Source organism: Bos grunniens, chromosome 2 (assembly GCF_055505025.1).
Source record: "Bos grunniens cultivar Pamir isolate PY7600 chromosome 2, Bosgru_T2T1.0, whole genome shotgun sequence".
Taxonomy (NCBI): Eukaryota; Metazoa; Chordata; class Mammalia; order Artiodactyla; family Bovidae; genus Bos; species Bos grunniens.
Window position 1 is genome coordinate 5,094,711 of NC_141166.1, and position 19,437 is coordinate 5,114,147.

At 61.5% G+C, this 19,437-nt stretch overlaps 2 protein-coding genes across 22 annotated transcripts in view; both read right to left on the reverse strand.

Moving 5' to 3' along the window:
- KIF17 (kinesin family member 17) overlaps positions 1 to 2,837 on the reverse strand; it is a 51,466-nt gene extending 48,629 nt beyond the window's left edge. For 3 of the 7 annotated variants that reach the window (XR_015136682.1, XR_015136683.1, XM_086326206.1), the window contains exon 1: positions 2,086 to 2,624. Coding sequence is in view for 5 of the 7 variants with exons in the window: in XM_086326206.1 (XP_086182332.1) it covers positions 2,086 to 2,316 (231 nt within the window). In the remaining 2 variants the exon portion in view is untranslated. Of the gene's footprint in view, positions 1 to 2,085 lie in introns of all 7 variants that reach the window. The other 4 variants (XM_086326203.1, XM_086326202.1, XM_086326194.1 and 1 more) reach the window with 3 other exon arrangements.
- Positions 2,838 to 4,330: 1,493 nt separating this feature from the next.
- SH2D5 (SH2 domain containing 5) lies at positions 4,331 to 18,228 on the reverse strand. 15 transcript variants are annotated; one of them, XM_086326324.1, is made up of 11 exons: positions 18,107 to 18,195; positions 15,694 to 15,878; positions 12,991 to 13,119; positions 12,637 to 12,717; positions 12,100 to 12,174; positions 10,909 to 11,055; positions 9,463 to 9,711; positions 9,143 to 9,317; positions 8,668 to 8,776; positions 7,903 to 8,062; positions 4,331 to 6,767 (listed from the first exon to the last, which is right to left on the reverse strand). In XM_086326324.1, the coding sequence occupies exons 3-11, from the start codon at positions 13,075 to 13,077 to the stop codon at positions 6,564 to 6,566; spliced, it is 1,287 nt and encodes a 428-aa protein (XP_086182450.1). In that variant the 5' UTR covers positions 13,078 to 13,119; positions 15,694 to 15,878; positions 18,107 to 18,195; the 3' UTR covers positions 4,331 to 6,563. The 15 variants fall into 15 exon arrangements, 14 of the variants coding, with proteins under 14 accessions (XP_086182450.1, XP_086182465.1, XP_086182444.1 ...); XM_086326339.1 differs by lacking the exon at positions 15,694 to 15,878 and having other exon boundaries at positions 9,143 to 9,314; positions 18,107 to 18,228; XM_086326318.1 differs by lacking the exon at positions 15,694 to 15,878 and having other exon boundaries at positions 18,107 to 18,228.
- Positions 18,229 to 19,437: the final 1,209 nt, after the last annotated feature.

A 19,437-nucleotide genomic window follows, 5' to 3' on the forward strand; every position in this document is an offset into this window, starting at 1 on the left:
GCCCTCTCCTCCACCTTCTTGCCTGGCTGACCCTCTCATCCTTCTGGCCTCAGTTTAGACCTCACTGCTTCCAGGAAGTCCTCCCTGCCTGCCCATCCCCTCCAAGCCCAGGTTTGCTAGGCTTCTTTGTTCTGCCAAAGTCCCCATGGCTTCTCTTCCCACTCATCACCCTGGCTTGCAGCTACTAGGTTAGCTGCTCCTCCACCCAATTGTGAGCTCGCTGAGGGAAGGTGCTGTTATTATTGCTCCATGCCTTGGATGGGGCCTGGTATGGAGATGCTCTTTGTTAGCTGAGTGAATTAATGAAAATGAACATATGTCCTGCTGAGCCTGAGGCTCCGTGGGATGCCCAGAGGCAGACATCCCTGTAGCAGTGCACTCGCAACAGGAGTGGGGGCTGGAGGGGAGATCTGAGGTGTTCCCCCTCTGGGCCTGGGCTTCTTGGGGACCCCGACGAGGGAGGTGTGCTCAGGGGAATTATTTCCAGGGTGAGGAGGGGGATGTATGAGCAAGGCTGAGACCCTGGAGAAGCCAAGGCCAAGGAGAACTCAATCTCAGAATCTTCCCATCTCTCAGGGACCGACCCTGGACCAGGAAGCAGAGGTGTTCTGGGTGCCCCGGGACAGAGGCAGGGCAGAGAGCTGAAAGTGTCAGGGAGTCTGGCTCTGATTCACTGTGCAGAAGGGTCTTCCAGGAGTTAAGAAGCAAAGGGGGGAGCGGGCTACTCCAGGAAGAGTGAGCGCCTGCCACCAGGTGGACATTCAAGGACCCCGGGGTGGGGGCGGGAGCAGGCCACCCATTCTGGTCCCTTAGATCCTCAGAGTCCAGGATGGCAGGGGAGCCTGGCCACCCCTGGGGCCCAGGACCAATGTCTGGGGAGATTTGCCCTCTTCCCCTGGGCATCACCTCCAGTCACACCCTCACTGCTGGGGGGCTCTGGGGTCCGGAACACTTCAACCCCCACAAGGGGTTCTGACCATAGCCCAAGGAGGTGCGCTGGAGAATGTTAGCTGGCCTGCTGGCCAAAGCAGAAAGGCTCCAGGGAAAACGCCTTTCGGAAACACTGGGTTAGAGAAGTCAAACTAGTTTCTCCGCTGCCAGACTTCCCAGAGCCCCAGGTATCCTCATGGGCAGTGGGGTACAGGCAGCAATTCTTCAACTTTTCTTTTTGCCTGGAACAACACCTCACATCCTGACATCTCACTTCACTAGCGAATTTGCCGTCCAACTGGGAAGATGGCAATAGCGAGGAAAGAACCCTTGGCCAGAAAACACCAGGTGTAGCCCCGTCTCCTCAGAAACTCTCTGTGGGAGCTCAGCAGTTTCCTCCCTCCGGGCCTCAGCCTCCCCTCTGTGATATGGCAGCCTCCCTGCCCTGCAGCTCCAAGAAGCTCCTTAGCATGAGAGGGTGAAGACAAGCAAAAGCCCCGTGAAGGGGTGAGAACTGCTGTTGCCTCCCCATTCTTCCAGCGCCAGGGAGGAAGGTAAGTCAGACCAAACGTCGAGGGTTTCGCTCCTCCGAGTCCAAGGCCTGGTCAAAGCCTTCTCTCTGCACAATTGAGATTCCTCCCTCCACACACACACATATATATATAAGCTTGTAGCCTGACGGGCCTCTCAGGAAGCTGGAGCGGGGGTGATGACGGAGAAGACTCCGGGTGCTGAGGGCAGAAAGCGGGGGCCAGGGCAGAGCAGAGGCGAGAGGAGAAGGGGGAGGCTGAGGAGGACCCGGGGCTCTTGGGAGGCTGGGGAAGTGATCGGAGTTTTCAGAGGAGTCCTGAGGCTGCCTGGGTGAGGGTGGGAGGCAAGTGGTCGCGGGGGCTGGAGTTCCTGTGGGGAACGGCGGAAGGATGGGGTGAGAACCAGCCTTGGCACCAGGAGCAGTGGGGGACCCAGACAGACATTGCGGGTGGCTTCCAGCTGTCTCCTGAGGGGACGGAAGTCTTCAGCCTGCCGCTGTCCACCTGCGGCCCCTCCAGAAGAGCCTTCCCGCCCGGCCTGGGGGGGCAGCGCCGGCCCTCAGGAGCCTTCCGAGGGGCCCCAGGTCCTGCCCAGAGGGTCTCCTGGGGAAGCGGGGGCCCTCACCTCCACCAGCGGGTAGGCGATCTCGTTGTAGATCTGCTCGGTGAAGTGGTCCATGTAGTAGGCGCCGTCGAAGGTGAACTGCTTGGGGGGCTGGTCCGCGGCGCCCGGGTTCTGGATGAAGCACTGGCCGCGAGCGGAGTCCACTGTCACTACCGGATGGCAGTTGAGCTCCCGCTCCCGCTGGTTCATGGGGCGGCAGCGCACCACCACCTTCACCGACTCCGAGGCCATGGCGCCGCCGCGGCGGCGGGGGTCCCCCAGGGGCGGCCCGCACGGGACCCCCCAGCAGCCCGGGCCAGGGGGCGGGGCCAGCGCCCGCGCGGCGGCGGGGACCGGGCTCCTCGGGGGGCGCCCGGAGACGAGGAGGAAGCTGGGCGGCGGGGGAGCCGAAGGAGCCGAGCCGGAGCCGCCGCCTCCTCCCGCGCCGGGCTCGCCCGTCTCCCTGAGGTCCGGCCCGGGCGGGGGCGGGGGGCGGGGGGCAGTGGCGGATCCGCGCTGTAGGCGCCGCCGCAGGACCCGGGCCCCCGGAGCCACCCCAACCGCCCGCTTGCTCGCGCGCAAGTCGCCGCGGCGTCCGCGGTTGCTGGGCAACGCCGGGGGCGTCACAGCGCGCGGCTCCCTGACGCCTGCGCCCCGCGCACCGGAGGAAGCCGCACGTGCTGACGTTCCCAGCGCTCGTGCTGACGTTCCCAGCGATCGTGCTGAAGGCTGGTGCGCCCTCTTGGGGGACCCGCGCTGACTTTGTCCACGCGTCTGCTGACTCAGTGCCAGGGGCTGCCCGGTTCAGTTCAATCGCTCAGTCGTGTCCGACTCTTTGCGACCCCAGGGACTGCAGCACGCCAGGCTTCCCTGTCCATCACCAACTCCCGGAGTCTGCTCAAACTCATGTCCTTTGAGTCGGCGATGCCATCCGACCATCTCATCCTCTGTCGTCCCCTTCTCCTCCCGCCTTCAGTCTTTCCCTGATGCTGAGTCAGCTCTTTGCATCAGGTGGCCAAAGTATTGGAGTTTCAGCTTCAGCATCCGTCCTGCCAATGAATATTCAGGACTGATCTCCTTTAGGATAGACTGGTTGGATCTCCTTGCAGTTCAAGGGACTCTCAAGAGTCTTCTCCAACACCACAGTTCAAAAGCATCAATTCTTCGGCGCTCAGCTTTCTTTATAGTCCAGCTCGCACATCCATACGTGACCACTGGAAAAACCATAGCCTTCACTAGACGCTGCACAGCCGTTCTTTTCCAGTCCGCACAGCCCCAGTTCTGAGAGGTTAACCACCTTGCTAGAGGTGGCCCAGGGGAGCCCCCACCAGGAGACATCAGAGGAGTGGCCTCCCTCGGGGGTTAGAGACTTACCGACAAAGGCGACAGGGACCTTGCTGCCCTTTATCCACATCCCTGTATTGACTCGGAAAGGCTGCCCCAGAGCCTGTCACAGCGCCCCCTGCACCCCAACACCGGGCGATGCCAGAGCAAAGCTTCCCTCTAATGCTGCCCTCTGTATTAAGACTCAAGCTGAAGATAGAAAACAAAAAATTTTGAGAGCCAAAGTCCTTTGGCTGGAGAGGCTGCCTGGCCTCTCTCCCCATCCCACCCCGACCCCAGCACAAATTCCTCTAGAAGAGCCCCACTCCAACCCCACCTCCTCTAGACTCCTGTTTGCTAGAAATTATCTGCTATGGGCCAGGCACGGCAATAGACGCTGGGAGATAGCCCAGCCCCTGCCCTGCAGTGCACCTATGGTCTAGTGGGGGAGGCTGACATTTGAAACAAATACTCCACAAAAAAAAATCCCACAAATAAAAGAGTATTAACAAACCAAAGGACCAGATGTACTGAATAGTTGGCCAGGATACCTCACCCAGCCTGGGCAGGGAGCCAGGGGGCAGTCAGGGCAGGCTTCCTGAGAGTGAGAGATGGTAAGGTTGAGGAGTTCATCAGTTGAAGGAGAGGAGGGCAAGGAGGCCTGTGCAAAGGCCCTGTGGCATGTTGCGGGAGCAGAAGGATCATCCGATGGCCAGAACATAAGGACTCGAGTCTCTTCCCTATAGGAAATACCCACCGAAGGTTGTAAGCAGGAGTCATTGTTTGAAGCTACCCACACAACTCCTTCAAGACCTCCTGAGCCCGAGGACAGGATCTCTGTCTGGTTCATCATTCAGCGGAAGGGATGGGTGAGAAACGAAAGCAAAGCAGGCCAACTGGACAAAGCCCTCACCTTTCAAAGGAAAAGTCTGTACTCGACAACCCGAAGGAATGCACTTTATTTGTTTCAAGTCTGCACAGTAAGGAGAGCTGGGCTACCCAGGTGGCGATGGTTCAACAGAGGAGACTGCGGTCTGTGATGAAGACGCAGAGGTGTCTGCACACGTGGGTCAGAAACCTAGCCTTGTTCGCACCGTGTGACCCATGAGTGCTGTGTGCAAGCATGTTTAAGTACTGTGGGGACGCTCCCGACACCCTGTCTGCACAGACAACTCATGCAACAAAATCCGTCCCTCACAGAGGTAAGACCAGTTAGCTGGGCTTCTTAAATGTGCACGACTCTGGCGCGGTAATCCTGGGCCCACCACCCTCTCCTCGCCAGGGAAATAGGAGGCTGGGGCTTATGAGGGAACAGGGCTTTGCCCAGGGAGGAGATGGCTTTTGGTAGTAAGGGCTGTAACATGAGTCCGGGTTCCCACTCATATTCAGTACAAAACCACTGCTGTGGTTCCAGTGAAAAGAAAAGAAAGAAAGAAAGTGAAGTCGCTCAGTCGTGTCTGACTCTTTGCAACCCCGTGGACCAGGCTTCTCCGTCCTTGGGCTTCTCCAGGCAAGAATACTGGAGTGGGTTACCATTTCCTTCTCCAGGGGATCTTCCCAACCCAGGGATCGAACCCGGGTCTCCCACATTGGAGGCAGATGCTTTAACCTCTGAGCCACCAGGGTTCCAGTGAAATGAGCCCCTAAAGGACAGCTTCCTTCTATCTCTTGTGAAAAGGCCCCAACCAAGACCCTTTCCTGAGCCAGAGGTTGTAAACTGGGATCACCAGGCCTGAACTTCTGAGGCTCCTCATTCTTTTTATTCCGTTGGGGCTGCTCGTTTTTCCAAGAAACAAGAGTGTATTACTTTCAAGGCATTGCACAGTCACATCCTGTCCCCAGAGAGGGGAGAAGGCAGCCCCCAGACTCACGACTAGGCCTCTGCCTCAGGAGTAGAAGTTCGTCCACCATGAACTTGCTCCCTAGTTTGGGAGACTCATGTTTGTCTGTCCAGTTTATTTATAAAGGGAGACGCCTAGAGCTGTCGGTCGCCACAGGGTCATTTCCCTGGATGGACTCCCCTGTGCCAGCCGAGGCCAAGTGTCCTCTGGCAGGGCCCATGGCGGTTCTGCCTTTAGATGGCTCCTCCCTGACCCTCACCCCCAGTGGGGCTGGCCTAGTGACGTGGTCCCTGACAGATGCCCATTAAGGGAAATGCCATCATTGTGGCCGGGGGTGGGGGGGGGGGGCGGTGGCTGACGACTTCCCAGGCAGCCACCAAACCCAGACCCAGTGTGGCCTGCAGGATGAGAGGATCAGGGCCCGGTCAGCCCCGTAGGCCTGTAGCTCACTGCTGGCCCCTCAGAATCAAATGGCCAAAGGAAGTGAGCCTGGGTGGTGGTGGGGCTGGTGTCTTGGTGGTTTTCGGAGGGTGTACGGGAAGGGATGAGTCTGCAACACTTCTTCTGTGTGAGCAGGAAGCCCAACTCTGTGGTTCCGAGCAGACAGAGCAGCCGTCCTAATCTGAGGTTCTCTGGGATCCTCTGCCCCATCAGCCTGCTCACACTGCTTTCTACACTCAGCTGTCCAGCTGCGATCTGGGTGACTTGGCTCCTCTCTGCAGCCTCTTAACCCCGCTCCCTTCAGAACTCAAGGGCGGACTCCTCTCATCTCAAAGGACGTGGGAAACACGCTGTGCTCTGTCTGCCGGGTGTCGCCCCCAAGCTCCACCACGTCGTCCCTGTTTCTCTCACGGAGAGGGTGACTTGGCCCCACACCTTTCTCTCCTGCCTGCCCACACACCTCTCCCTCAGGTGTCTGGCTGCCTTGGTCTGGAGCTCTCTGGGGACGCCCAGTCAGGGCCCCAAGGCCTGGCCTCCTTAGGAGAGGGCCCCACCTGCACTGAAACAACCTTCCTGCCCACCTGGGAAAGCTCCCCACCCAGGAGCAAGGTGAGACTCAGGGAAGGCAAGCATCGAGTCACCCGGCAAGTTCTTGGAAGCCTGGAACTCGGTCTGCCGCACTTGCGATCCTGACGGCCCATGTCCTGGGGAGAAGCCCCTGGCGATCCCCACTCTCCGGGACCCCCACAGGCAGGGAAGTGATGGAAGACTGGTCCCAGGGGCAGTGACTAGATGGAACTGGTGCCCAGAAGGGTGGAAGAGGCCAGAGCCCAGCAGCCCGCTGAGGCTGGGAGCCAGGGTACAGCGGGGCCTGTGGGCGTGGGGCCCCGCCTCCTAGCCCAGACCCTGCAGCTCTGCCTCGGACTTGGCGTGGCCAAGGGGCCGGAGCGTCCGAGGAGGCCGGCCCTCGGGCCCGCAGTCTTGCTCCTCATAGCCGGGGTTCAGGCGGCCCATGTCGAGGGAGCAGAAGAGGCTCCGCTCCGTTCCTGCGTGGTGCTCCACCAGGGCTTCCAGGCTGGGGAACTCGGCCGGCAGGTGCTGGGGAGGGGGCAGGGCAGGGGCTTCAGTTCTAGCCCCCCTTTCCCCACGGATCACACCTCCAACTACCCCACCACCCTGGATGCTGCCTCACTTCAGAAAGGACACTGTACTGCTGCTCCCAGCAGAACCACACCCCTTTCACTCCACACCCCCTCCACCCCCCCTCACCCCCCCACCCGAGGCATGGACAAGACCGAGGCGCTTAGCGTGCAAATAAGGCTGAACATTCAAAAAGCCGCGCCTGCCACTCCAGTACTCTTGCCTGGAAAATCCCATGGACGGAGGAGCCTGGTAGGCAGCAGTCCATGGGGTCGCACAGAGTCGGACACGACTGAGTGACTTCACTGTCACTTTTCACTTTCATGCATTGGAGAAGGAAATGGCAACCCACTCCAGTGTTCTTGCCTGGAGAATCCCGGGGACGGGGGAGCCTGGTGGGCTGCCGTCTATGGGGTAGCACAGAGTTGGACACGACTGAAGCGACTTAGCAGCAGCAGCCCACCCCAGTCCCTGGAAACGTGTGATCAGGCCAGGACTGCAGACCTAGAGGCTGTGTGAACTTAAACGCAAGCCTCTACCCTCTCTGAGTCAGTTTCCTCCTCTGCTAAAAGACGACTTAGGGTGTGGGAAAGCATGACTTTTAAAAGCTGTGATTGATGTAAAAATGCGAGGCATGCCCCTAGCCCAAGATTCCACTGTGTTACGTCGCTTCAGTCCTGTCTTACTCTTTAAGACCCCATGGACTATAGCCCGCCCTGCTCCTCTGTCCATGGGATTCTCCAGGCAAGAATACTGGAGTGGGTTGCCATCTCCTCCTCCAGGGGGGATCTTTCTGACCCAGGGATGGAACCTGCATCTCCTCTATCTCCTGCATTGACAGGCAGGTTCTTTACTACCAGCACCACCTAGGAAGCCCACGACTGTACTTCAAATACCCTACTCTGGTGAGAGAGGGGCCTTAGAGTGGAGCCCGCAGAGTAGAAGTGGGGCCAGAGCCCGAAGGACCAATGACTCAAGAGCTGGACGGAGTGTTAAATAGGGGGTGGGGCCAAAAGGAGTCAATGAGGGGCCTGGGTGAGGGGCGAAGGGGGCGGGGCCTGACGGCGAGGGGCGGGGCTGGGAGCCCTCTCACCTCCACGCAGTAGCGGCCCACGTGGTTCCGGAAGACCTGGTGGGGCACAACGCCACACTGCGTCCTCACCGACAGGCACCACTGGCCATTGGCGCCCGGCTCAGGCCACAGCAGGAAGGCCCCAAGCACGTCTCTCCGCAGCAGGGCGAGGGCGCTGGTCCTGGGAGGGCCGAGGCCAGAGGCTGAGGGCAGGCCCCCTTGTCGGGACCCAGCCTCGGTCTGCTGAACAGCCTAACGGATCCACAGCGTCGGAAACACCGTGCCTGCCTAGAGTACACCTTCCATGAAAGGATGCTTTCTGACTGCCTCTCAGAAAGGTTTCCAAGGGCTACCCTAACCGTTGACCCACTAGGGAGAGAGTTTTAAAGAGCGGGCATTTAGGAAGGCCGTGCCCTGTGACAGGCTTCACCTGAATAACCTTATTTGATCCCTTCCACAGCCCTGCACTGAAGGTCTGTTTGTTTTATTTTAGTTTTTCATCTTTTGGCTGCACTGCACAGTATGTGGGATCCTAGTTCCCCCACCAGGATCGAATCCACGCCCCCTGCACCAGCAGCGCGGAAGTCTTAACCACTGGACCACCAGGGAAGCCCCGAAGGTCCTTTTATTACCCCCATTTTACAGAAAATTGAGGCCCAGGGTGGGGAAGTCTCTGGCCTAAGGTCGGAGAGCCCTCTGTCCAAGGGCAGGGATGCACGTCTCGGCCCCGGGGGAGCTCACAGCCTAGTTTCCCGCCCCTCCCAAAGGGCTGGGCACCACTCCTACCTGGAGATGCCAGCAAAGGCCCAGATGTTCTCCGTCAGGCTTCCCTCGCTCTCTACCAGGCACGAGGGGCCCCCGGGCCCCCGGGGCCAGGCCTCCCACGCGGCAGGAACTAGACCGATCAGAGGGAGGGAGGTCGTCCTCTCCCGCGCCCATTCCCGTTTCACGCCCACAGGCTTCAGCACCGCCCAGGCTTGTCTCTTTACCAAGCCCCCCACTCTCCGCCCAGCCTGCAGACATCGTGCTTCCCCAAAGACACAGGCACACCCAGGCACACGCCTACGCACACTCACTCGCCAGTTACAGCACTTCAGCCGCGCCTCCGCCAACAAACAGCACCTGGGCGCTCAGCCCCGAACACATCCTCGAGCGCGGAGGCCTGGCACTCACAGGCTTCTACAGTCACAGCCCGCAGACCCTGCAGCTCAGGCCCACCCTCGTCCAACCCACGCCGGTGCACGCGTGCCCGGCAACTCACGGGCCTCGCGGGCGGACAGCTGCAGCTGCGTCTCATAGGTGCAGGCGCGGTAGGCCCCGGAGCGGAGCACCTTGCTGCGGATGGCCTTCTTGCGCACCAGCGTGGGCGAGCAGTACGGGTTCCCCAGGCGCAAGTGGCGGGTGCCCCCGCGGCTCGCCGACTCCAGCAGCTCCTTCTAGGGAGGGCCCCGCAGGAGCGCCCAGACTCAGGCCCGGCCATAACCCCTCCCACGGAAATCCGGCACCCGCCCCCCTCTACCTCCAAACCCTCGCCCTGGTCCCCCGGTCCCCTGCCCACTCCCTGGCTGGGGTGCTGCATACCCCGCTGCCCCCAGACCCCTCTGCTGGCAGCCGCCGGAAGGAGACCAGTGCGTTAACGTTCTGTGAGAGCTGATCCCGGCCGAAGGGTTCCCGTACTAGGCCAGGGGGGCCCCCGGGGCCGGGCACGGGCTTCAGGGGAGCGTCCCCCACAGGCTCCGGGCAGGGCTCGGGCCGCGCCCGCTCCTCCGGGTGCTGGAGGAGGTAAGCGAGCTGGAAGGAGCGGCAGAGCAGCAGGTGAAGGATCTGAACCTGGGGAGGGAGAGGGAGGCATGCTCAGCTGGGGGGCTCCTGGGGGGTCCCTGGGCATCAACCCATGGGCCAGGGGTGCCTGCAGCCCCCTGGCTTGAGGTGGTCTTCCCTATTCTTCCTGAGAAAACGAATACTTATCCCCCCAAACCTCACCACCATGCAGCCTCCCCTCCCATCTTCCTTGATTCATTTAACAAACAGGGAGCATCTACCTTGTTCCAGGCATCATGCTTGGAGCTGGGAATGCATGGGCTAAATGCACTGCTAGCCCTCAGTTACTAACCCCACCTATATCCTCTTAGAGGTGTGGCTCAGAGTCCAGGCCCTGAAGTCGCAGGACCTGGGATCTGATCCTGGCTCTGTCAGATAGAAACTGCTGGGTGACCCCTGGGTACAACATGGCATCTCTGTGCCCCTGTAATGACATGGACCACGGGAAACCTCCCCCAGGAGAGGCCCTGCATATTCGATCCATCACACATGCATCATCCAGCCCCGATATGGAACTGTGAGCTCCAAAAGTTCAAGGGTCACGGCTCTGCCACCAGTCACCCCAGTAGCCACACAGAGCTCGACACACGGGTGACGGCAGAGGCCTGCTGCCTGGAACCAAGCCCAGGCCCTGCTGCCCAAATGGCCAGCCGCCGCGGATCCACTGTTAACAGCGGTCACACTGACTTTGACGTTTAGGATCCACCCATCCATCCTCTCTCCCCACAGGGGCAAGCAACAGAACAGTTCAAGACCCGGACCCAGCCTCTGCGCTCAAAGAGTTCCAGTGACTGCAGTGAGGGGCAGACAGATGGCAGAGTGTGGTTCAGGTCACAGGATGGCAGAAGGCCGGGTGGTCTGGAGGATTCAAGGTGGCTGAGCCCCAAAGGGCAAGCTGGAATTTGCCAGGGGGAGGGGGAGGGGCATGGAGGCAGACAGAACAGCAAGGGCAAAGGCCTGGCAGTGTAAGCCTCCCGGCCTGGTGCCCATCTCCCAGCCTGGGGCATGCTGAGTCCACTGACTCACTTTGGGGGGTTCCTCCAAGGGCAGAGCCACAGAAGGAGCCAGGGTGGCAAGCCGGGGGGCAGGGGTGCTCAGGCCAGCTCGCTGAGCCAGCCACGGCCTCGGTCCCTGGGACCCACGTGGACCCACAGCACACCGCCCCCCCAGCCCCAGGCCTGGGCCCCTGCCCTGGGCCCCGGGTACCTCTCCAGGCTGGCTGCCCACAAAGAGGTGGCAGAAGAGCTTGCTGGCTGGGCTCCTGGGGTTTCGGGCCATGAAGGCAAACTGGCAGTCGGCCGGGCACCAGGTGGCATAGAGGATGCGCCTCAGGGCGTGCGCCATCAGGAGCACCTGGGAGGCAGCAGGCCCGCGGCCTCCATCAGACCCACCGTGTGGCCCGCAGATACTGGCCAGCACGCGCAGCCCCGCGGGCACCATGCCCCAGCCGGCAGCCTCCCGGGTCTGCCCTCCAGCCTGGGTGCCCAGCTGGGGGCCCACCCAGCTCCTTCGATGAAGAACTCTGCCCTGCTTCCAGGCCTGCCCAAACTGCACTTCCCAGGGGCACCCTCATCCTTTACACGGACCTTGAGCTTGGGGCCCCTGCCCTGGGCTGCCAGCCAGCTGACCGGGGTGGTCGTGCTGAGTCATGGAGCCCAGAGGCAGAGCGTTCACGGCCTGCAGGGTCACAGGGACAGGCAGCGGGGGCCAGCCCTGGGCTTGCACTCCTGGTCTCTGGAGTCAGGCGACCAGGGTTTGAATCCGGGCTGTGCTACTCCCTGTCTGGTGCCTTGGGCGGCTGAGTACAGTCTCTGAGCCCTTGCTGGGATCGGTGTGAAGGAGGGACAGGACTCCTCTGATGGGGCTGTTGGAGGGTCAGAGAGACCTCGGGCAGTTGGCACAGGTCCTGACCCTAGGGCCCCCCCCGTGCCAGCTCTGGATGTGTTGGCACCACATCTTAGGTGAGTGGCGCCAAGTCATGGGGCACCCAGTCTGGCACGTGGTTAGAGTTCTTTTTTTTGGGGTGGTTTTTCACCCTGTTTGGGTGACCAAACAGGGGCTCCCAGCCGGCCTCCAGCCTCCCTGGCCCTTTTCCCCAGTCATGAGAGGCTGGCCACAGGCCCCTGACCCAGCCTGGGGACTGGCCCAGACCTCATGGGGTCGGCTGGGCCTGACGCTCAAGCTAGGATCTGGTCCCTGGAGATTCTAGGGCTGGAGGTAGGGGTGGGGTGGGCTGGGGAGAAACTCCGTGGAGCTGCCTTGGAGGGCCCTTGGAGAGAGGACGTCCAAAGGCCCAGGACAGGCTGAGAAACCAGGGAGGCTGCAGGACTGGGTGCAGGCGTGTCCCCAGGGAGGAGGACACCTGCGGGGTCCTCATCTGCACCCCGGGGCTCCTACCTCACCCTCCCCGCTGTAGATCTTGAGGCCCTGAAGGCTGAATTTCAGGATGACAGCCCGCCGTCGGGGACAGTCCTGGGTGGGAGAGAGGTGGTGGGGGTCGTCGTCACTGCCCGGGCAGGCCCAGCCTGGCCTCTGACCTCTGGGCTGGTCAGCCTGCCCCCGCAGCTGCCAAGGGGCAGAGCACTGGACGGGGAGCCCCCAGGGGGCTGGCGCAGCGTGCATGGCTCCTGGCAGATGAACCCTGCGGCCCGTGATGACCGCCCCCCATATCTCCCACCCGTGGGCCCCAGGTCACGACTGCCCAGGGGAAGGGAGCCCCGGGGCATGAGGAATGTGGCTCCAGGAGCCTGTGTGTAGTCCCAAGGGCACCCGCCTCCCAGAATGGCTTTGGTCCCACCCTTCCCTGGGCCTCACTTGCTCCATCTTTCTGAATGCGGGGCTGGGGTAGACCCGAGGGGCTCAGAAGTCATTCCCAGCCTGATACTCTAGGTCTCTGAGCCCAGCGGGGAAGTGCCCCCTGCCCCAGCCCCATACCTTCAGTGCCCACAGCTGCTGCTGGACCAGCCACACGCTCTCCTGGGGGTCCAGGTCGTCCACGGGGAAGGAGCCCACGTACTGCTTGGGGGCAGGGGTGGGGGAGTCAGGCCCCTGGCCCCATCCCCGCTCTCCACGTGACCCTCCTCACACACACTGCACTGTGGGGGAGGCTGGTGGGTGGCAGAGGGCATCCCCGGGGGCCAGGCTCCACCGCCCGAGGCCCCAAGGCCTCATTCGTGCTCACACACTCCAGAGCTGGGCTGGAAGCAGCCCTGGGCCCATGGCTCCTCCCCCACCTAGGGCCGGCCCCGCCCCACCTCACAGCTCCCCCAGGGGGCCCACCCTACCCACCTGGGCAAACTTGGTGATGCACCGGGGCTGCTGAGGGGCAGGGCCGCAGTCGGAGGCCCTCCGGCCCCCGGCCCCTGCCTTCTGCATGGTCCCCAGGGCGGCTGGCTTCCCGCTTGGATGGAGAGGAGGCTGCAAAGGGCAGGGTGAGGAGGGCTGGCGCCCAAGGCTGGTGCACAGCCTCGGAGCACCCGTCAGAGGCTCCCCTCCATGTATGGCATCCAGCAAACCCTGCCTGAGCGCCTGCTGTGTGTGCCAGGCAGCGTCCTGTGTGCTGAGACACGGGGGACACACACCCCGGGCAAAACGACAAACTTCCGCCTGCCCCTGTAGAGCCGACACTCAACTAAGCCGTCAGTAAGATACGGAACAGGTCAAATGGTGACAAGGGGCTTTCCTGGTGGCCCAGCTGGTAAAGAATCCGCCTGCAATGCAGGAGACCTGTGTTCGAACCCTGGGGTGGGAAGATCCCCTGGAGAAGGGCAAGGCTACCCACTCCAGTATTCTGGGCTGGAGAATTCCACGGACTACAGTCCATGGGGTCGCAAAGAGTCGGACACGACAGGGACTAACACAGACGGTGATAAAGCAGAGAGGAGGCCAAAGGGCAGGGGGGGTGACCACGGCCGAGAAGACCTCGCTGAGGCGTGAGGTTGGAGGAAGGGGGAGCGGACATGTAGCCAGCTTGTGCAGAGTGCCAGGAGAGGGGGACCCTGGGAGGTACCACCCAAGAGGAGGCGTGTGACAGCGGCCTGAACAGGGTCTGCGAAGGCCCGGAGCAGCTGGGCAGCTGGGGCCCCGAGGCAGAACTTACCAGAGCAGCGCCCGGGGTGGGGTCAGCCCAAAACGTCACACAAGGGGACTGAGGCGCTGCCCTATGGGCGGCGGGGAGCCACAGCAGGTGCCAGGCAGGAGGCCGGGAGTCCACGGGGCAGCGGTGGCCCCTGAACGAGGGGCCAAGGCTGCGTCACGGGACCCTGGCTCCTTCTGCCCAGCCTGACCCCAGCCCCTGCCCAAAGCGCCCACCCCAACCAGAGCCAGTACTGGTGCTGAGTCAGAGGGGAGGGAGGGCGGACCCGGCCCAACCCCGGCGCTAGTCTTTCCTGGATCTCCCGGACCTCCCAGCGGAGGAGAGGAGGGACGCTGCCTTCCAGACTGTTCTCAGGGGCAGGGAGGGGGCGTCCTGCCCCCTCAGAGCTCAGGGCACAGCTGGTGTTCGGTGAATGTGGTATGAACGCATCCTGCCACCGCGGAGCCTGCATGTGGCAACTGGAGAAGCTGACGCCCCGCCACGGAGCCGGCTCTCGGGAATGAAGAATGAAGACCCAGCGCGGCCACAACAGAGATGAAAAAACAGCAGCAACAACAACACACGCATCACGAAACGGAAGGACTGAGTGCCTCTGCCTCAGCCTCAGGACTCGGCTCCCTCAGGCTTCCCTCGGGCCAATTTTAGACATCCGCGTCCGTCCCCCATCCTGGAGGGCTGCGTCTTACCAGGCTACTCAGAATCCGTGCATTTGGGATCAGAGAGACCCGGGTCCAAATCCTGTGTGATGTTGCATAAGCTGCTTCACCTCACTGAGCCCCCATTTCCTCAACCCCAAATATGGGGTAACGTGCGGCACTGGTGAGAGCTGAATGGGGGCACAGAGCCGCGCACGATGCCCGCCAGGCTCAGAGCTGTGACCAGCAAGTGCGGTCTCGTGGGGAATGTGGTCGTTGTTGCTCAGTCGCTCAGTCGTGTCCGACTCTTTGCAACCCCATGGACTGCAGCACGCCAGGCCTCCCTGTCCATCACCAACTCCCGGAGTTTGCTCAAACTCATGTCCATTGAGTCAGTGATGCCATCCAACCATCTCATCCTCTGTCGCCCCCTTCTCCTGCCTTCAGTCTTTCCCAGCATCAGGGTCTTTTCCAGTGAGTTGGCTCTCCACGGCAGGGGGCCAAAGTACGGGGGAATGGGGGAGCCCCTCAGAAGGGGAACTCAGGGGACAGTGAGGTCTGATTACTGTCAGTACCCTCCTTGCAGCAGGCCACACCTGAGAGAAGACCACCCGGCCCGGGAGGGCAGACGTGCCTGGGGGCCGTGATTCCTGCCAGGAGAAAGCAGGGGTCAGCCAAGGCGCTGGGCAGGAGATGGGTGCACCTCGGGTGTGCTCGAGCACCGGCAGGAGTCCTGGACAAGTGGGGTTTGGGAGATCGCCAAGAGCCCGGGAATGGCCCCTACCTCAGCCTTGCCCCTGACCGTCAGCCCCAGGCTCAGGCCAGCTTGGGGCACTAGCAGCATGAAAGGGCAGCAGTGAGCCCTTAAAGGGAGGCTGCACAGTCCCCTCCAGGGCTTCCTGGTTCTGCCCTCCTGCTTTCCTGGGCCCTCTCACCTCTCTTCACTTTTTGATCCTAATTCTTTTTCACATCATGACCATTACCTACTGTCATTTTACTTTCAAATACAGCAAGGTTAGGGTGTAACGCACAGAAGCTATGTGGCCCTGGTTCCAGGCACGGAGATGGGGCTTCCAGGGAACTCGACCTTCAACACATCCTGGGCTGGGATGCCTGGTGCCCGTAGGCAGGGGTGGGGGGAAACAGAGGCGGCAGAGACCAAAACCAAACCAAATGGGGCAAAAGGGAGAGAGGGAAGGAACAGGATGAAAAGACTGGCACACCCAGACAGCGTATTGAAAAGCAGAGACATTACTTTACCGGCAAAGGTCCGTCTAGTCAAAGCTATGGTTTTCCAGTAGTTATGTACGGATGTGAGAGTTGGACTATACAGAAGGCCGAGAGCCGAAGAACTGCTGCTTTCAAACTGTGGTGTTGGAGAAGACTCTTGAGAGTCCCTTGGACTGCAAGGAGATCCAACCAGTCCATCCTAAAGGAGATCAGTCCTGAAAATTCATTGGAAGGACTGATGCTGAAGCTGATGTCAACAGCTGACTCACTAGAAAAGACCCTGATGCTGGGAAAGATTGAAGGTGGGAGCAGAAGGGGATGACAGAGGATGAGATTTTTGGATGGCATCACCGACTCAATGGACATGACTTTGAGCAAACTCCAGGAGATAGTGAAGGACAGGGAAGCCTGGCGTGCTGCAGTCCATGGGGTTGCAAAGAGTAGGACTTGACTTAGTGACTGAAGAAGCAGCAGCAGCAAGAACAGAGGAGTGAGAAGAAAGACAATGGAAAGAGAGATAAGGGAGAGATAGGAGGAGGGAGAGGTGGGGAGCAGGGAGCACGTCTCACAGCTCACACCCAGCCTGACCGCTGCAGCAGCCCTCAGAAGGTGGGGGTAGACACTGGAAGGAGGCGCCGGCCAGCCATGTCTGAGGCTGCAAACAGCCTCCTCCCTACATCCAGAGCTGTAGCTTTCTTGGGGACACCCTGGGGTGTAGGCTGTGGGGGTGCAGGGGGGAAACCAGGCCACTGGGCCCTCTTATGGGTCCCACTTCACCCCCACATCACCTGATCCTTCTTCCCCCCACCTTGGAAAACTGGAAGTTTCTCCCTCCTACACCCGAGGGGTACAGTACCTTTCAGCCCCAGACTGCCCAGGGACCAGGGAGGGGAGAGGCTCACCGAACCCTGGAAACAGACCCGCTGACCTATTCCAGGCACAGACATGCACGGATCCCTTTCATCAGATCTGTTTTTCTTAGGTTTTACACAAGAGCCTGGCTCTGGGCCAGAATCATCCTAAGGGGACACATTTGGAACAAGGCTGGGGCCCTTCTCTTGCTCCTCTGATGTTTTCCAGGTCCCGCTTAGAGACCGGGCACCGGATGGGTTGGCTACCTCGAGGGGCAAGGACGGGGGCCTCTACTGCGCTGTACTGCAGCCAAGTGGCGTCCTAAGGAGGGCCCACCTTCCAGCATCACAGGAGACCCCTCAGCCTGCAGACTCAGTGCTTAGCAAATGGTGGCTCAGAGGATGAAGCCACCTGCCCAAAGTCACACAGCAAAAGGGGAGGTGGGAACCCATCGTGGGTCTATAGGGCTCTTCCCCCCTCCCTGCCCCCTCACCCCCGCCATGGCAGTGTCCACCCCCAAGAAAGCAGGTGTCCACCTCCTGAGTTTGGTGGGTCCCAGCCTACCCAGGGACAGTGAGGTGAGGAAGCAACAGCAATTGTGCTGGGGGTGGATGTGATCAGCTGCTTTATCCTGCTGCCTGCCTCCCGGGCCAGACAGCCTGGGACTGCCAGATGCACTCCAGTCTCACCACACTGTCTTTGGCTGCGCAGCACAGAAGAGCCCCCTCCCTAGCCCCAGGACAGCCCCCTGCCCCCAGGACAAGCCCCCGCCCCTTGCCATCCCTGCTTGCCCTGGGCCACAGGGTGGGAGAGACTAAGGTCAAGACCGTGGACGGTGGGGTCCCCACGAGGTTGGCTGATGTAACCAACATCAGCCTCCATGTCCTCAAACAGAGAGTGGGCTTAATGATAGCAGCTGCCTTCTGGAGTTGTTCATCTATCTGTTCCTTCTGAGAACATTTCCAAGCGCTACGTTCCAGGTGAACAAAACAAAGTCCCAGCCCTCAGCAAGGGGGCCTGAGGAGGGGCGGGGGTGGATACTGGAAATCAACATTTCAGCGGGGCTGAAGCGACTTGGAGGAAAATATGGCAGAGCGAAGAGGACCAAGGATCTGCGTGCGTCTGTGTCGGGGAGGGTGGGGGGAGGTGCCAACAAATACAGTCTCGTCTCCCCGCGCAGACGACATGAAGAGCAAAGTGCTGTTTTCAGGATTTTCAGTGGGGCCGAAACCAGATGCGCGGCGGTACAGAGCGCTCCGCAGCGTGGGGAATTATCCCTATCACTGTAATGCCCAGGGTCCCCGGCCGGCCCCGGGGGCGGAGAAAGTCTTGCTCACTCCCCGCTCCCCGACAGAGGGGCGAGCGAGGCAGGACGCTAGCCAAGGGGATGGTGGAGGTGATGGACGGTGATGGTGGAAGTGACAGATGATGACGGTGATGAGCGAAAGGGACAGACAGGCGTCTCCCTATCCGACACGCGCCCCCCCCCCCAGCCACCCACGCACTCCAATCTCCACGCCCCGGGACCGAGTCTCGCTCCCGCCGATCCGCCAGTCCCAGCCCCCGCCCGGCTCCCCGGGTGCTCACTCACCGCGGGCTCGGTGTCCCGTCCCTGCCGCTCGGCGCCGCGACCGCGAGCCTGCACCGCGCACCCCTCCCCTGCCTCCTCCGACTCCCAGCGCAGCCCCCACGTGGCCGCGGCGACCAGCTCCCGCAACGCCCGGCCCTCGGCCTCGCCCGCCCAATCGGCGCCCGCGGACCGTTCCGCACGCCCGCGCCGCCCAATCAGAGGCCGCGAGGGGCCCTGGCTCCGCCCCCTTCGTCTCGCGCCCGGGCGCTCCGCCTTTAAAGCGAGAGCCCGGGGGCGCTCACGGCCGCCCAGGATGCCTCCTTCCGGGCGGGTGGGGGAACCTGAGTGCTGGGGGCCCCGCCGATGGTTCCCCACTCTTGGGGCGGCTTTCCCCTCCCTCCTCTCACCCTCCACCCCCCAACTCCACCCCACCCCACCCCCCGCCATCCCCGGCTATAGTTTCTTCTCCCTTCTCGTCATCTCGGTGGCGGCTGCGGCAGCACCTCCTCCAAGAAGCCTTCCCTGACCACCACCGGTGACCTCACCTCCTTAAAGCGCTCGCCACTCTGGCCCATCAGCCTGACTAACCCCTGTTACTAGAGGGCCCTTGGCCCCGGCCCGGAGGCGCCTCTCTCCCTAGTGCGCCTGGCCAGCAGTAGGCGTTCGGGGCTTGTCGTCTTGATGAGTGAATGAAAAAAGCGTCAGGATCCGGCCTCTGGGGCCCCCCGGCCAGTCTCAGCCCTGATTCCCTCAGCCCCAGAGAGGTGGGAGGTGTGGCGCAGGCCTTTCCTCGCCCTGTTTCTGCCGGCCGTCCTGGGCCGTTCCTTGTAAGAGATTTAACTGAGCTTGCGCAGTCGGCTCTGAGAAATCTGGGCAGTTAGCTCTACGGGGCCGAGGTGGGGGGTGGGGTGGGGCGCATGACCCTGTCCTTTGGGTTACATGGAAATCCACCGAAATGGGGTGAGCAAATCCAGCCGAGTGTCAGCACAGACCCTCTGCTAAGTCGCTTCCGTTGTGTCTGTTCTGGGACAGCTCACCGGGCTCCTCTGTCCATGAGGTTCTCCAGGCAAGAATATTGGAGTGGGTTGCTATTTCCTTCTTCAACAGACCTTGTATGTGCCACAGAAATAAATAGCAAGCCCAGTTGAGCCCAGTCTTTGGAATGTATGACATCTGAATTCTGCAGAGGTAACGCCAGTAGCTGCCACACGGCAGGAAAGAAGGGGCAGCAAAGGCAGGCGGGCACCCTGAGGGAGGTGGGTGGGCACCGCTGAGGTCTGAGTGCCTTAGGGGAGTGGGGGAGGAGGCAGGCGTGAGCCCTGCGGGCCTGCTGGGCATCGCTTCATCTCCCC

What these genes read in the sequence shown, in the direction of transcription:
- SH2D5 (XM_086326302.1), bottom strand. Translation starts at nt 13,077, where the DNA reads ATGCAGAAGGCAGGGGCCGGGGGCCGGAGGGCCTCCGACTGCGGCCCT. An exon ending in TGGGCAGCCAGCCTGGAGAG is followed by an intron (nt 9,712 to 10,908) that starts GTACCCGGGGCC and finishes CTCCCTCCCCAG; the next exon opens with GTTCAGATCCTTCACCTGCT. An exon ending in GCTGTCCGCCCGCGAGGCCC is followed by an intron (nt 8,777 to 9,142) that starts GTGAGTTGCCGG and finishes TGATCGGTCTAG; the next exon opens with TTCCTGCCGCGTGGGAGGCC.